Genomic DNA, 17,827 nt, shown 5'->3' with positions numbered 1-17,827 from the left:
TATTTTGTAATGAATACTCTGATGAAATGTAATTATGCTTTATTCTCTTATGTCTAAGCATGTCATGAATGTATGTTTTATGGATTTATTTTGAGGGCATTACACATATCTCTCCATTTTTTTAATTTTAAAATATAGTGTTGTCTCTTTAATTAAAATAAATGTCTCTTAATTTTGTATTGAATCTTGTTTCGTAATAATTATTTTTTAGTCAATAATGAATATTTATAATATATAAAATAAATTGATCATTCTATTTTATTTCATTCCAACAATATTAGTTAGGAGAAATTATCCAAAAGAAAAAAAAAATGATCCTTATAACAAAATGAATCTTGAATTTTTAATTTGATCAATTTAAACCTTAATATTTTGATTAGTTTTCAATCTAAATCATTTATCTATTTTTCTTAAGTAAAATTAACAACAAAAAAAAAAAGCATTTTAATTACTAAACTTAATGAAAAATGACATTAAATTTAGCAGGATTGGGTAGTTGGGATCAGTGGTTGTGGGGGACAATACAAAGGTAAATTATTGGGTTGGAATAGTTTGAAATACAAGGCTTAGTCTAGTTTGATAAAAAAAAAAAAAAAACTATTATAATATCATATGTATACATTGTAATGTTTGGACGGGAGAACTCTCAAACAATAAAAGTATGTAAATAAAAATAAAAAATGTCAATAAAAAACACATAATAAGAAGAACATATAACAAAAATCGACGTGGTTGGGATCAGTGGCTGTAGGGGACAATACACAGACAAATTATTGGGTTGGATCGGTTTGAAATACAAGGCTTAGTTTAGTTTGATAAAAATAAAATAAAATAAATAATAATAATTAACTATCCTAATATCATATGTATGCATTGTAATGTTTGGACCACAAAACTCTTAAGCAATAAAAGTATGTAAATAAAATGAAAAATGTCAATAAAAAACACATAATAAGAAGAAAATATAAAAATCGGTAATCATCAAAAGATAGAATGAACCTTATGCATTGTAAAGTTTTTGGCAATGGTAAAGTTTATTCGATCGAAACCGGATACCGGTCAATAAGAACTTTTAGAAAGTTGTTGCAAAGACTTAGGTGCTATGAAGTATCGACACTTCAAAATAAGTGTTGCAGTCATGTCGGATAAGAACGCAATTATCGTCAATTTTGTTGGTGAAAAAACAAAAATTAAATAAGTTATAGTTATCAAATGGACTTGTGTAGATGAAATACACAAAGTGCTTGATAAAATGAACGATTCAGATTATCTAAACGGGCATGTGGTAGGCTTCATGGGCCAAAACAATGCTCTCTAATCCACATTTTAAATTGGAACGGATCTTCCTCTTAATTCGATTTCCTATGCCCTATGAAACCTCTTAAATTAGAGAGAGAGAGAAAAAAAAAGAAAAAAGAAACACAATCACTAATGTGGTTATTTAATATGAAGGAATTCTCTCCGGGCCACTCTTAAATTAGAGAGAGAAACAAAAAACCCGATCACTAACGTAGTTATTTTATATGAGGAAATTCTTTTTGGTCCATAATTTGAACTGAAGAGCGCTGTTTAGTCTTGTGATGTCTATCATCGATATCGTTTTGATAATTCGAACTATTAAGTATGTTGGACATTTCATTTTTTTATTTCGTAAACATATAAAAATTATATCGATTCAATAATCATAACCTATTTAATTTGCATTTGTCATAACCAAAAAAAAAAGGACAATTGTAATCTATTCAATTTAAATTAATTTTACAAACCTGTATCTCAACTCTCCGAAAGCGAGCTATGCTCCATCCTCATGCTTCAATGCATAATATTATAGTACATAATATTTTAATTATTAAAGTATTTGTAATAAGTGAAATATTATTATATATTTTTATGTATGTTGGAACGTTAGATTGGATGACTTTTTAATACAATTTTTATTTCATAAAAATTAGTTCGCTGACATTTAAAATATATATATATATATATAATAATAATTGGAATTCAAAATTATATTATACTATTAATTTTAGATTTGACTTAAATTGATTACATCAGCTCAACACAAATTGCTTATAAAGTGATAAAATTTTGGTCCGGTCCGACCTGGCCAATGCCCAACTCGTACCCCGACCAGTTGGAGAAGTTATAAATAGGAATGACAACGAGACAAGAAGGGTGAGTTTTACACTCTGTTCCCAATCTATAATTATTATTATTTTTTTCCATTTCCATTCCTCATCCCTAACGAAGACCATTTTTATTCCACCGTCTCGCCTCTAATGGGGTTCGGTTTTTCCCGCCCCACAAATCCCTGACCCATTTTCGTGACCAGGAATGTTACATTCATCTAATTTGGTGCCGTCTGAATTGCATGAATTTGTTCACACTAGTCATCTAGATGACAGGATGACAACTGCGGTAGACAAAGGTGAAACCAATCGTCCAGCTGGCACAAATTCAAACGATTCGAGTGTCAACAAATTCGATAAATAAATCATTTCACTTTTGTGATTTATTCAAAGTTACGTTGCTTCAGTTTATATCCCAATAACGAACAAAAAGATAAAAAGAAAAAAAAAAATTAATAAGAGCAGAAAGTGAATGAAAGGGACTTCATCAAAGATTAAAAATATACAGTTTTTATTATTTATTTATTTTTTATCTAACTTATTTATTTTTGCTTTCAATATTTTCAACTTTCTTTTATTTTTAAATTATTTTAACTGAAAAAGTAATTTTTTTATATATAAATTAAAAAAAATGTTAAAGAGAAAAAAAAGTGTAAGGCCTTAATTATAAATTAGATTACGCAAACTTGATTATGAAGTTGAAAGGCTTAAAATGTATTTATTTATGAGACATAACAGCTTTTGAAAATGTGTTAAAATGTATTTATTTAAACAATTTTTGAAAATATGTTACATTTTATTTGAATGACTGAAATAATTTTTAATCAATATCTACGGTTTGACATTAATTTTTTTCCTCCCCCAAACACTCTCTACTCTTTCTCCCACGTCTGCTCTCTCTCCCACGTCTGCCAAACGTCTCTTAACTCTCTCTCCACGTGCTCTCTCAATGTGTTCTAGTTGAGAGAGAGATGAGATGGGTGTTGTGTTCAGACTCTCTCCCTCTGAAAATCATCCTTATGCCTACATTCATAAGTCCTTCACCGTTTTCTCTCTCTAATCTCTCTCTCATGGCGTCGACTCTCCGCCAACATTCCCTTCTCCATCCCCTCGCTCCGATCCAAACCCCCACAAATTCGCCTTCCAAAACCCTAAAATCTCCTCCCGATTGAGACGATCAAACTCCTACTCTCTCTCATCAAGCCCTCACTCTCTCTCTAGGGTTTCCGACTCTGCACTCTGTCCGTGTTCACCGCTCGATGGTCCCGTTGTTTCGGTGCCGAACAGACAATCTTCTGCAGGCTCTTCGCTACGCTGCTCAATTCGGCTCCCTTCGCTACCGACGGTGCTCTCGCAAGGTAAGATCGATTGAGTCTTTTCACCCCTTCTCTCTCTGTTTTTGTTTTTGACTGATTTGGCTAAACCCCACTGTCGTCTTCAAGAAGAGAGGTATTTTACCCCAATTTCGGGTTTCCTGCAGTTCTTTATTGTACATTCGCTTCAAGGTTATGTACATTTTGTTGATTGGTGTGATGTGGGTTTGATATTTTTTCCCTTCTCTCCCTGTTCTTCTCCTTTATTTCATGAATACATACATTTTTAGAGTTGTTTATTTGTTATTTTTTTCCCCTTCTCTCTCTGTTCTTCTTCTTCATTTCATTAATACATATGTAATTTGGGGTTTGATTTCCTGTTTTTATTAGAATTCCGTGGCCAATACAGACTTACAGGTTAAATGGAGGATTTTCTTATAATTGTTGCCAGGGACATAGAAGCTTGTTCATTTTTATTGTCATCATGATCATCATCATTTTATTTAATATTTTTTTGGTACCACTAAGAACATCCTTAAATTTATATTTCTTTAACAAAAATCTTGTAAACAAAAAATATTGATGAGTTAGCAACCTACACATTTAATTAAGTTAGCAGTTTGTAAAAGTTTCATTATATCAATTAATTATTATTAGTATAGGTTGTATTTATTTAAAGTTTAATATTATGATTATAATTTATTGAATTTTTTTAATTAAAAAAAATGTTGGGTTGGGTTGGGTTAGGTTAGGTTTGGTCAATTTGAATTTGGATTAGAACAGACGTAAGTGTCCTCACGTCCACAGACGTAACCAGTAGTCTTCTTCTTCAGCTCCAATCCAAGTCGTTGTTAGTTCAGTTGGTGATAATCTGTGTCTGTCTGTAAATTTCAATGGCGGACTGGGGGCCTGTGCTAGTAGCAGTGGTGTTGTTCGTGGTGTTTACACCGGGGTTGCTGTTCCAGATACCTGGTAAGAACCACCTTGTCGAATTTGGGAGCCTCAACACCAACGGCAAGTCCATCGCTATTCACACTCTTCTCTTCTTCGTCCTCTACTCCACCCTCATCGTCCTCCTCCATCTCCACATCTACACTGCCACCTGATTCTTCTCTCCAATCCATTTCAACAAAACAAAACAGATCTTAGATGTTACTCAACAAGATCTCTATGTCATCTTTGTGTATTTTGTATCTTTTCTTCTTCTTCAATATTTCTGTTTTTATTTTTATTTTTTAAGTATGTGAAATCAAAGCATAAAAATAGAAATTTCTTACATAAGCAGATGTGTGTATTAATTAATCTGTTTGTAATTAAATGTATCTGCTGCTTGTAAATGTTAATGTCATGTATTGGTTTTTTCTTTCTGAATCAATTAATTTGATTACTATCATATACATACATAGGGATTCATGTTACTGTTTTCTATACATGAATTCAGAGCCTGATCATTTGAATGGACAAAGAGTAAAAATCGCTTCTTTTTTTTTTTTTCTTTTTCTTTTTTATAAATAAAAATTCTTTCCTTGACAAAAAAAAAAAAATTACCCAAGAGCTGACTTTCCCAGTCATTTGCACCCTAAAAGTTATTCATCTCAGTGGACCATACGTGAAACTTTAAATACAACCTCTTCCCTGTCATTTGCACCCTAAAAATTTATGCAAAATGATGTGTCGCATTTATATCCCTGCATTGATAGTCAAATGCCCATCACTATGGTTCATAATTGCAAGAGTGTCATTGTCACATTATTTTTGTCTTAAATTCTGTACGAAAATTGTGTGAGAATATCATTTTCCTATTAATACAACCTTTTCCGAGTTACTGTCTAATTTGAACTACTCTCTAAAATGGCAGGGAGTGGGTGGAATTATTGAATTGGCCCCAGGTTACTTCCCTGCCGTATACAGCAGCATTAAGAAAGCAGGAGGGCTTTGTATTGCTGATAAGGTTCAATCTAGGTTTGCTCACACTGGGAGCCATTTTTGGGGATTTGAGACCCAAGGCATTGTGCCTGACATAGTGACAATGGCAAAGGTAAATGTATATAATATGGCAGGATGATTTTAAAAAATGTCCAAAATGATTTTTAATGGTCTAAATTAATTCTAAGTGTATATCAATGGTTAAGATCAATCCTTTCAAATGTACCAAACACTTGATTCCCGCCCAAATACTCTTCGCTCTCTCTCTTGCTCTCACGTCTCAAACCCTTAATATGGCAGGATTATTTTTTTGGCCTATATAGATTTGGCCTCTTCTTCTTGGGGTAGCAAAGTGTGTTTTGAGGGGAGAGAGAGAGAGTGAATGTGTGTTTTAAAATTTGAAATTTGAAAAAGTGAGATGAGCGAGAAAGGATGGATGGGTGGGTGGGGGTGAAGAGTTTTTTTTGTTTTTTGTTTTTTTGGGCTGTTGTGGCTCTTGGACACAAAGTGTGTTTTGTTGTCCGTTGCGGCCACCGCCACCGTTGCCTCACTCTCTTGGGAACAAATTATGTTTTTGTTTTTGTTAGTATTTATTTTATACAAAATATAAAAAAATAATTAAAATGTATTATTTACTATAATTTGAGTTCAAATACTTAAAATACATAAATCATGCAAAATTATAAAATTTTATTTTAAATTTGTAAAAATTATTTTAAAAATTTTTTAGTGTAAATTTTATAACATTACTCTAAATTTTATAATTTTTAAGTGTATTCAGATTGAATGGATCTGAAAAAGTAAAAAATGTTGATAAAAATATTTAAAAAGTTTACTAAAAGTAATAAAATACATATTGAAAATTTTAAAAATTATTTTTGAAAGCTGTAAACCAAATAAGTTTTGAATTTCAAATTTGTAAAAATTATTTTCAAAATATACAACCAAACTCTAATTATAAAATTATTTGAAAATCTAAACCAAACGGACCATCTATTTATATTTTGACCTCAATTTTTTTTTGCGCAACAAATTAGATAAATTATATTTTAATCCATAAGATGAATATTTCTTTATATTTTTTTAGTATTTTTATCAAAAAAAGTTACAGATTTTACAAATTTTAGCATGATACATATAAATTATAACTGTATTTTGATCTCAACAATATTTATACCGTGCCTTTAGGTACGGGCATACACTAGTATATATATATATATTATTAATTTCAGCTCCATATCAACATTTTAAGGTAGCTTGGTTGGTTGAAGCTTGCTTCCACTTACCCCCAAGGTAACGTGTTAAAAATTAGGGTTTCACAACTTTCACTCTCTTTTCCCTCCTTTGTTTCTAGACCCCTCTCTCTCGCTAATCTTCCACCGCTTCAAAATTAGGATTTCATAACGGTCTCCTCTCTCTTTTCACTCCTTAGTTTATTGACGTCTCTCTCTCTCTCTATTATCTTTCATCGCTGCTCTCTCTCTCCGTAAACCTAAACCCTTTCGATCTCTCTAGCTTCTATCCATCTGAGAAACCCAAAACCTTTGAAATTGACTCATTCAAATCGTCTTTCAGATGGAGAACATGAAGACGAAGCACAAAAAAATCCTTAGACGAATCAGCAGAAACCCCCTAAACCACACTCAAACCCTAAGACGAAGTAGAAGAAGAAGAAGTGTGAGATCGTCTGAAATCCATCATGCATCTTGAAATCTATATATTTATTTTTCTGAAATCGTCTTTCTGATGATGGAGAATTGCTTAAATTTTGCTTCAAATTTCTTGAGATTAATTGAAATTTGTATAAAATTGCTTGATTATTCTTGTGATTATTTTTGTTTATGTGATTTCAATATGATCAGGTGAACAAGCTTCATGAAGTGTGTTGAAGATTTCAGAGCTAGGGTTTATCTGCAACTTAACAAGATTTTTCAATGCTCAGTGGCTTCGATTTTTCAATCTCAAACCTCTAGTGGTCTTCTTTTATTGGTATTGATTTCTCTATCCATTGATTGCTTTATGACCACACACCCTCATCAAACTCTTAATCACCACTGTCACTATCTCTCCTCTCTCTCTTGATGTGTATTTTGCTATAGCATTGCATGATGTCAATATTTTCACTTTGACTCTATTCTTGATGCATGTCACAATATTTTCACTCTGTATAGTAATTTTGAAATTCATGTTCTGCTTTAGCTTTAATATGTGTTTCAGCTTTAATATGTGCATTGGTTTCCCTATTTACAGTGAAAACTTCTACTCTATTTATAGACCAAATTTTCTCTTCTGAGGTAAAAAAGTTATTTTAGTAGAATTGGGACAAGTTTTGTTTTGGTATTACTCTGAGGCTTCTATTGGAAAAGCTTGAAAATCAAAGCATTCAATGTATATTGTGTCATGGCAGGGTGCAACTTGCCTACATCTTTGCTTGTGGATGTACAAATAATTTTCCATCACTACCGCTATAGATTTTAGTTATAAAAATGCAGTTCCCATTAAATAATGTTGTTGCTTCTCTTTTTTTTTTTTTTTTTTTTTTTTTTGGGTGACTCCTATATGCATGTCCCCACTTTTCCATTGTTAAAAAATGTGTATTGTTTTTGTCTCATCTTATTTAATTTTGCTTTTACTTCACGTTCAGAGTTCTACATACATTGCAATTCCTGTTAGTGTAGTCCATGTAATTTGGAGATGCTGATGGAGATTGAGGGCGAGGCAACCGCCGAGATTTTCAGTTATTTAGAAGTTTAATTTTATAAAAAATAGCCTTCAACCAAACAAGAAACAAACAAAACTTGGAAAAAATAACCATGAATTGATTGCAGGTGTTATTAACTTGTAGTTACTATTTATTTGGAATGTTGAAGTATTTTTGGTGCTTGATATATATGCCTCTCTCCTAGTTCTTCCCCTCATCATTATGCTTACATATGTGATGATGTAGCCATTGTTCTTCTATTCTATAGTTTTACTCATGAAATTCGTCTATTTTTTCTTTATTTTTGGAGAGGTGGTTCTACATGATGTTGATCCTAGTATGAGGACCTTCATTCATTCATGTTTGAGTCGGTAAAGATGATTCTATTTTTATTGTTTTTGTTAAGTAGGAAAGCCAATTTGTAGACATAAGTCGTAACTCAAAAATAAAATACTACTCATGCCAATTAGTTTCTCAATTTTCTCGACACCAGGCTCTAAGGATTCTTTTAGATCCTCCTTTTTGAAATTAAACATATGTGTTTAGTTGTCAAAATCTACATTAAGCTCAATTAGATTTAGTACGAAATTACTATACCATATTTTGTTCCAACAAGGTCGGGAAGGTGCTTAATAACTTTAAACATACAAAATAAGATGTGGCATCACATAAGGAACAAAATTTATTTCTGAAGTAGCATTGGCAGGACGAAAATAAAATATAACTACAATTATGAATACCAATATATGAAGGGTCTTGTTAACAAGTGTCTCGAGGACACAAAAGTAGACAAAAAAATAAATTTGAAATCACAAGACCCTTTTTATTAAATTCAATGCAGTTTTTATTGAAATTAATGCACTTCTTTTAACTGTTTGACCTATTTTCAAGACACTTCTTTATTTCAATCCTAATATCCAACACTTTTAGCATTTGTCATATGCAAATATCTTGAGGACACCACAATTACACGAATTATAACTAAGACCATTCTAATAAAATAAATTACATATATCTATTAAGAACAGAACAAAAAGATGACATGAGGAACTTTAGCAATAATGGAGAAAACTACATTTCAGGAGCTTTAGCAATAATGGAGAAAACTACAAATGCAAGATTGATGTTACAGGAGGATAAGTTACCAAAAAATTTGATATCCATGTTTCATATTTCTTTTTTTCTACTTCTAAATCTCAAAATTTAGTCAAATAAAGAAACTAAATCCTAAGCAAAGAATCATGCCAATCTCAAATCATACCTGAGGGAGTAATGTAGGGAAATTAGTTAGAAGTTTTCTCGTGCTAAGATTTCGAAATTTCAGTGTAGCTTCTACAACATGGTCTAAAAATTCACTTAGTAGTTTATTGGTGGTAGTTGCTACATAATTAATGTCTGTTGGGCTATATATAATAAATCCATGCGTTTTTTGGGCGATTAATGTAGACCCTTTTTTATTCAATGGCAACTGAGCAGCGAGTAGTAACACAAGTGATGAAGACTAAAGAATTCCTCAACTGAGCTGTGAGTCAACAACCAGGTAATCTGAGTTATCACTCAAGAATTCCTTCACTTATGTTGCTGCCATTGCTTGGAAATGGAGACTAAATTGGGCCCTAGTTTTTTTTAGTTTTTATTTTTTTCATTTATCCTTTTTGATGTTGTGATGCAGAGCGTGATTCTTGGGAAGCTAACATGGGCATGGAGATAGAAGGTGATGGGGGTGCTTGCATATCTTCAACCTAATCTGGAAGCAGATCTCGTCTTGCCTCCGGCACCAGCTAGTAGAGTCGACAACCATGTAATTTCTAATCTCAGTTATCACTAATCTCAGTTATCACTGAAGAATAAATTCACTTACATTGCTAGAATTCCTTGGAAATGGATGTTGTATTTCATGAGTAACTGATCAAAATAATTCTATTGACACCGCTTTTACAGGTTCCAACTAGTATGGTGTTAGAATTGTATGATGCATGATTCGATTCATACAATTTAATATGAGTTTCAACCAAAATTATTTGAATTGTGTTGTTTGAAAATTGGGTGTGCTGTTGAATTGAGAATTGAGTAGTTCATAGGTTTTTGTTTACATAATGTATTGAAATGACGCCTTTTTCAACTACTCTATGATGAAACAAAAATCGGGCAATTGGTTATACTGATATACGTGGTGTTATATATATATATGTAATATATAATTTATTTATATTGATCCTGTGAAGTATTTGATTGCGATTGCTATAGTGTTCTAACATATGTGTGAGGTTTGGAAATTCCTTTCCAATAATTTGGGCTATATTTCAAGATAAGCATCCGGTGGATCTTGTATGAGAAGGGAAAAAGAAATGGAAGGAAAAGTGGAAAAAAAAAACTTTGTTAATAGTTTCATGTGGAAAAAAACATGCAAAGAGTGAACTGCTAATACATGTATTATCTTATGCAATTTTATCTCTTCTTTTGTAGAGATTTTGTTGGAATTTTGTGTTTCATTTGTTGTGGCGCGTTGTAGAAACTAAAAACACCCTTTTCGTAGTTTTTAGATAATTAGCGATCGACGATTCCAACTTCCTTTACTCCATTCAAAAAGTTGTTCAAAATTATTGATTAAAATTTCCAATGATCCGGTTTGTGCATGTTATTCAAAATAATGTTACTTTTAGGAGTTGTTAGTTTTTCGTTTGTATTTTTTTTCCTTTCTGTTTTTGGCGCTAACCCCTTGCAGGCAATGGCACATATAGACATGGTTAATCATTTAAGGTAATCTCCTTAACTTTTTGATTTTATTTTTTACATTCAGGACAATGCATTGTTTAGTTTGGGGGGAGAACATACTTATTTTGAGAAGAATTTATATATTTGCTTGCAGCTATGAGTTAGTTATTTTGTTAAAAAAAAATAAAAATTTAGTGCTCATGGTATTCTTTTGTTCTATACGTTGAGTGATTGGGTATACTTGTGGTATTTAATTGCTTTAACTCAAGAATTGTTTTTGTTAGAATTTACCATCACCTACCACCACTACACACTCACCTACTACACTCACCTACTCCTCACCTACCACCACCTACTCCACTACACCTACATCTATATAAGGAACCATTTGTAATAGACAGAATAATTAAATACAAGAATCAATAATACAATCATTTTTCTTTATACATTAAATTTCTACATGGTATCAGAGCGGGTTTAGAACCTAGTATTTTTCGTTTCCCCGGCGGGCGGCAACCTCACCTTAGCCGCCCGCCGGACCTCAGCCTAGTCCACTAAAATTTTCTACACATACCTTGAAATTTCCTTCATTTCTTCTTCAATGGCAGATTCTTCAACAACACTTTCAATAAACAGATCAAACTGCATAGAGGATCTAAGGCCACAGTGGAAGGTGATATGCGAAAGTCCTTGTTTGCTTCCAATCCCAAGTCACCAACCCAAAACAAAGCATTTTCAAAGCATGGTTGAAGCAACTATGGTGGTGGCTCAAGAAGCTTCAATCCATGGAGACATGTTAGAGACAATCCTCTCGTACGTGCCACTCATCGATCTCGTACCGGCTTCACACGTGTGCAAGTCATGGAAGCGTGCGGTGTTTTCTTCTCTCCGCCACCTCAACAAGCCCAAACCATGGCTCATCGCTCACACGCACACCACTTCGCACGCGTTCGACCCCAGGTCGCACGTGTGGATCGAAATCAAACAACGGGTCGACCCGCCAGACCAGCGGCGCGTCGATGTGGTGCCACGTCAGATGGAGCGGGTCGAACGAGAAGGAGAGCTTCGATGGGGAGAGCATGTAGAGGAGGTTGGAGTGAGACGATCGGAGGGTGGAGATTTGTGCGATCCTATGCCGGCGATTCTCAAAGACTCCTCGGCTTTGACGTGGCTATCGATCGCGCGCGACGATCTGAAGCTGTTCGTGACGGAGAAACACTCCGGTGTGATGCACACGTTTGATTCGGAGACGAAGACTTGGTCTGGGCAGTACGATCTCCGTCCCGATCCGTGTATTTTCTACTCTGTGATTGCGTTTTCCAATGACAGTTTGATCTTAGCGGGACTCATCGGAGAAATGGATAATGTCAGAGGAGTGAAACTTTGGGGAGTGCATTGTGAGAGCTTTGAGTGTGAAGAGATTGGAGAGATGCCATTCCACTTTCCAACCCATCACTTTTTTTTTTTCACCCCACTCTCTCTCCTCACTTTGCATCCACCGCCCAAAATTTTTTTTTTTAAGCTTAATTGGTGCACTCCTTGTCGCCCACTTTCTTTATTTTCTATATATATATATATATATTTTTATAATATATTACATAAAAAAAAAAAAAAAAAAAACATCATCTCTCCTCCGTTTGCTTTCAATCTCCATTCCTTTTCTTTATTTTCTCCAAATCACTTTCCTTATTTCCCTCATCTTTCATTTTTTATTTCAAATATATTTTTATTATTTCTTTTCTTTATTTTTCTTTCACATTATTTTTCCTCTTTTTCCAATTCCATTCATCCCATATAGCTTTGCACACCAACCATATTTTTATTCATCTCCGGGATCAACCCCGATCACAATTTTACACAAAAAAAAAAAAAAAAAAAAAAAAAAACAAACAAACAAACAAACAAACAACAACCAAAAACAAAACCAAACCAACACAAATCGGCACAGTGAGATTTTTCTTCTCTACTCTGCCGCCGGTCTCTTCTTCTTGCCTCCGTCCTGAGCAGCCCTTGCCGGTATTGCCTCCGTGTTTCCCACTCCACTGGGCACGATCACTACTCCCTGCTCCTCCACTGCAGCATATGGCGTCCCTCCAAATCGGAACATCACGGTGGCCTTCCGCTTCAGCTTCTTGTTTTCTGCCTTTAGCACGCTTATCTCTGCTCGCGCATCCTTATACATGCGTTGGAGCAGAGCCAGCTGGGAGTTTAACTGTTGCACCTCATTTGTCCTGCTCTGCAGCCGGTGCGACAAATTTGTGACTGCAGTCATGGTTTCCACGCATGACTTCAGAGTATACTCAATATCAGTTTGCACCGCCATTTTTTGCTCCACCGACCGCATCGGAAAGTTCAACGGAGCAAACACAGAGGTGTTTGGTTGAGGTTCACTGGCCACCGCACCAGTTATTTCTCTTGTGGACTCATTCAGTTCTGGAAAGAGCGTAAGTAGCCCACGGGACGAGGAGGCCATGTTTTGGGTAGCTGGACGGGAAGAAGAGGCCATGTTGCTGAGTGTTTCAGAGACGGGTTGGTTACAGAGTATTACAGAGTTTCTCTCTCAGGCAAGGAAGATTTTTTCAGAAGATTTTAGCAGGTTTTCTGCCTCAGCCTCCGCATTGATTTATATAGAACATGACGAAGCGGCCGACACGCGCACTGTCGATCACGTGCATCACCGCGTGTCTGGCGCGCCTTTTGATGGCTCGTCTTTTTATGGATTGGGCACACCTTTTGATGGCACGCTTTTTGAAAGATTGGGCACCCCTTTTGAGGGTGCGACTTTATAAGGGTCCGACAAGACTCTGTAAACTGTCCCGACATTGATTCCGGTTAGCTCCTTTATGGGTCCGACAAGACTCTGTAAACTGTCCCGACATTGATTCCGGTTAGCTCCTTCATGGGTCCGACAAGACTCTGTAAACTGTCCCGACATTGATTCCGGTTAGTTTCTACAAGGGTCCAGCAAGACTCCGTAAACTGTCTTCTACATCGGTCCGACATGACCCCATAAACTGTCTTCTACATCGGTCTGACACGACCACACAGTGTCTGCTACAACGGTCCGACATGACCCCATAAACTGTCTTCTACATGGTTATGACACCCCCATACAGTGTCCTCTACAACGTTATGACACCACCATCCAGTGTCTTCACCAACGGTCTGACACGACCATACAGTGTCTCCTATCCTTTTTATGTATTTTCTTGTTTTGTTCCTCTCTTCAAACTCAAGTTGGTTAGTTTCTATCCTCCTTGAGTTTGCGGGGGGCTGTTAGAATTTACCATCACCTACCACCACTACACACTCACCTACTACACTCACCTACTCCTCACCTACCACCACCTACTCCACTACACCTACATCTATATAAGGAACCATTTGTAATAGACAAAATAATTAAATACAAGAATCAATAATACAATCATTTTTCTTTATACATTAAATTTCTACAGTTTTGAAGTTTGATATGCTAGCTACTTTGTTAAAGTATTACGTGTGTTCATATTTGGAAATCATTGCACTGCACTTCAGCCACATGAATATGATTTTTAGTTGATAAGTGGGTATGACTTGAAAATCTTGAGGAATGATAGTGGAGACTTTTAACCCTGTGAGTTTTGTGCCAATCATTTATTGGAGGGTCATTATACATCTACTCTTAATTTTTCTTTGGAAGCGCATTAATTTGTTGATTAGTCTCATTATTTTTTCATTTTTGGTTGAATGCTGAGAACAAATCAATTTGTTATCACACTTTTTACTCCCTCGAGGATGATGCATCGTTTAGGTTGGGGGGAGAAAATACTTATTTTGGGAAGAATTTATATGTTTGCTTGCTACAATGAGTTTGTTGTTTTGTTTAAAAATAGAAAAAAAGGTGTGCATGGTAATGTATTGTTCTATGCATTGAGTGATTCAGCATACTTGTAGTATTTTATTGCTTTAACTTGAGAAATTGTGTTGAAGTTTGGTATGCTAGCTACTTTGTTAAAGTATTTCATGTGTTCGTATTTGGAAATAATTGCACTGCACTTTAGCCACATGAATATGATTTTTAGTTGATAAGTGGATATGACTTGAAAATCTGGAGACTTTTAACCCTGTGAGTTTTGTGCCAATCATTTATTGGAGGGTTACTATACATCTACTCTTAATTTTCTTTGGAAGGACATTAATTTGTTGTTTAGTCTCATTATTTCTTCATTTTGGTTGAATGCTGAGAATAAATCAATTTGTCATGACACTTCTATTCCCTTGAGATCATGAAAGTTGAAGGACCATACTAATTCTTGAGAGATGATTTTAGGCCATCTTTGTTTCTTTGAGCCTTTAATTTATTTTTCTTTCTTTTATTATTACTTCATGAACCATTAGAAACCAATTTGAGCCTTTATGTTAGCCTTTCTTTGTTTAACCCCACAACCCATACTTTCTTTTTACTTTATTAGATATGTTGGGATTATTTGAGTTTGACAATGGCAAATTTGTTTGAAAAAAAAAAAAAAGAAAAAAAAAGGGAGAAAAGCTGAAAAAAATAAGAAGAAATAAATTGTGTTCAACTAAGGGAAAAAAAAAAACAAAAAGAAAGAAAAAAAAGCAGGAGGAAGTTGAAAAAAACAAAAAGAAAAGTAATAGAAAGAGCAAGGCATTTGGAATAATGCTCTAATTGTGTTTATTTTTATGCCAATTGTCTCTCAGACGTCCTTTTTTTTATTCACCTTTGGCTTTTTATTATTTTTTCGTAATTCCTCAACCCAAGCATTACAACCAAATAAAAGTCCTATTTGATCTTGAGTGTGGTATAGTTTACAAGTGGACATGATGGATTGGGGTGATGGTGTGGTAATTTTAATTCTCAGTATTTGATATTCCATTCATGAGACTATTTATTTATTCTTTCATTATAGCGTTTTTCCAAAAAATTAGTATGCGGGATATTTTGGCTTTGATTTACATTATTCTACTCGCATATATTGAGAGTAATTTTTACACCATATTCTGAGTGATTTATTTGTTGAGTGCAATAATTGGTGAGATTTGAGTCGAAGCATGTTTCAGAAAGAGATTTGGGTTATATTTTACTTTAAGGCTAAGGTTGTATATGTGTTGGCTAAACTTTTTCACACACGCCAAATTCTGAATGTCATGAGATATCTTTACTTGCTGCTAGTGTCTTGAACTTTGATTGGTTGTCTTGTTAAGGTTGTGAAATTCATGACTTGTTCTTGAACTTTAGCATGAGAACGAAAGAAATCCTTCGAGTAAAGAAAATTTTTGACGTTTGTGGGTGACATTTCTAGAAATTTTATTTCTCAATATTTGATATTCCATTCATGAGACTATTTATTTATTCTTTCATATTAGCGTTTTTCAAAAAAATTAGTATGCGGGATATTTTGCCTTTGATTTACATTGTTCTACTCGCATATATTGAGAGCAATTTTTGCACCATATTCCGAGTGATTTATTTGTTGAGTGCAATAACTGGTGAGATTTGAGTCGAAGCATGTTTCAGAAAGAGATTTGGGTTATATTTCACTTTAAGGCTAAGGTTGTGTCTGTGTTGGTTGAACTTTTTTCACACACTCCAAATTTTGAATGTCATGCAATATCTTTACTTGCTGCTAGTCTTTTGAACTTTGAGGTTGTGAAATTCATTGCTGGTTCTTTAACCTTGGCATGAGAATGAAAGAAGTCGTTTTAGTAAAGAAATTTTTGGATATTTGTGGGTAACATCTTTGGAAACACGAGACTTTAACTCGTCCATGAGGGGTAATCTATTGGATTAAGGGCTTGTTGCATGTGCTAAATTCAATCGTGATTTCTTGCGGAAGTGGTTTAGAGTAGTTGCTTTTATTTTTCTTTTTGATTTTATTTTAGTCGCCTTAATTGCTAGGTTCTAAAATTAAAGCTGGTTGGGAGGTGTGATGAATGCTTAAAATTACGTAGTTATTCTAGGAATTTTGGATATTATATTCATTCTCTCAATTTATATTTAATTGTGATTTAATGTATTTAATTTAAATTTTTAGAAAAACTACATTTGAGCCATCAACAATATAAATTGCTCAACCAGGCCCATAAGACTCGGTTTGCTTTGAAATCATCTCATAGCATCCACAAAACTTCTCTCAAAGGTTATACAAGATTTCATTGTACCTCCAGTCCTTTTATATTTTGATTCTGCTCTTCAAATATTTATTTATTTTTCCTTCTAATTACTACTCATCTTTTGTTCCTTATTTGTTCATTTTATGTAATATATATTGGGTGACTTAGATAATAGCAAGAACACTAGATCTGACCGTAATGTTGTCAAGGGTGCTTGGGCTGCTTGAATTCAGCATAACAAGATGGTAATTTTTATCTTAATTTTCTAACCCTCTACATAATATATATACCTTTTTACTCACAACAGTCTTGTGTTTGTAGCTTTTCATTGAATAAAAGATAATATTGCTATTGCCCAAAGGCAATATTTCATATATTTGTAGATAAGGGAGCAGAAAAAGGGTGCTGTTTTGAAAGAAAAAAGGGCCCCCAGTTGATTGACTTGTCCTCCCCATGTCATTGTATATGATATGTTTTTAATTTAATATTGTTTGTACTCAAATGAATTGTTGAGCCTTCACAAAAAGGTTCTTTTGTATAAAACTAGACTACATTTGATTCCCGCCCAAATACTCTTCGCGCTCTCTCTCTCTCTCACATCTCAAACACTTAATATGGCAGGATTATTTTTTTGGCCTTTATAGATTTGGCCTCTTCTTCTTGGGGTAGCACAGTGTGTTTTGAGGAGAGAGAGAAAGACTGAGTGTGTGTTTTAAAATTTGAAATTTGAAAAAGTGAGATGAGCGAGAAAGGATGGATGGGTGGGTTGGGGTGAAGAGTTTTTTTTGTTTTTTGTTTTTTTGGGCTGTTGTGGCTCTTGGACACAAAGTGTGTTTTGTTGTCCGTTGCGGCCACCGCCACCGTTGCCTCACTCTCTTGGGAACAAATTATGTTTTTGTTTTTGTTAGTATTTATTTTATATAAAA

General features: G+C 34.2%; 2 protein-coding genes and 1 long non-coding RNA gene across 42 annotated transcripts in view; all 3 read left to right on the top strand.

Moving 5' to 3' along the window:
• Positions 1–3,011: 3,011 nt before the first annotated feature.
• Positions 3,012–7,357, top strand: LOC145788864 (alanine--glyoxylate aminotransferase 2 homolog 3, mitochondrial-like). The gene is made up of 3 exons (XM_082920876.1): positions 3,012–3,487; positions 5,301–5,480; positions 7,231–7,357. Exons 1-3 carry the CDS (start codon positions 3,389–3,391, stop codon positions 7,255–7,257), a joined length of 306 nt encoding a protein of 101 aa, XP_082777002.1. The 5' UTR covers positions 3,012–3,388; the 3' UTR covers positions 7,258–7,357.
• Positions 7,358–9,220: 1,863 nt separating this feature from the next.
• On the top strand, positions 9,221–12,690 carry LOC145822787 (uncharacterized). Its single transcript, XR_014364487.1, has 2 exons — positions 9,221–9,609; positions 9,742–12,690. It is a non-coding gene; the product is annotated as an uncharacterized LOC145822787 (long non-coding RNA).
• A 538-nt stretch (positions 12,691–13,228) lies between these two features.
• Positions 13,229–17,827, top strand: part of LOC114258369 (uncharacterized) — a 52,003-nt gene continuing 47,404 nt past the window's right edge. For 15 of the 40 annotated variants that reach the window (XM_082920844.1, XM_082920831.1, XM_082920832.1 and 12 more), the window contains exons 1-2: positions 13,235–16,927; positions 17,070–17,146. The gene's annotated coding sequence lies outside the window, so the exon portion shown is untranslated. Of the gene's footprint in view, positions 16,928–17,069; positions 17,147–17,827 lie in introns of all 40 variants that reach the window. The other 25 variants (XM_082920858.1, XM_082920859.1, XM_082920857.1 and 22 more) reach the window with 4 other exon arrangements.

This window comes from Camellia sinensis, chromosome 3 (genome assembly GCF_055761805.1).
Source record: "Camellia sinensis isolate YWXY chromosome 3, ASM5576180v1, whole genome shotgun sequence".
Classification (NCBI taxonomy): Eukaryota; Viridiplantae; Streptophyta; class Magnoliopsida; order Ericales; family Theaceae; genus Camellia; species Camellia sinensis.
This window is presented reverse-complemented; position numbering and strand designations above follow the sequence as displayed.

Coding starts and splice junctions, on each gene's coding strand:
- LOC145788864 (XM_082920876.1), top strand. CDS start 3,389: ATGGTCCCGTTGTTTCGGTGCCGAACAGACAATCTTCTGCAGGCTCTT. Junction 3,488..5,300: donor ACCGACGGTGCTCTCGCAAG/GTAAGATCGATT, acceptor CTAAAATGGCAG/GGAGTGGGTGGAATTATTGA. Junction 5,481..7,230: donor ACATAGTGACAATGGCAAAG/GTAAATGTATAT, acceptor CAATATGATCAG/GTGAACAAGCTTCATGAAGT.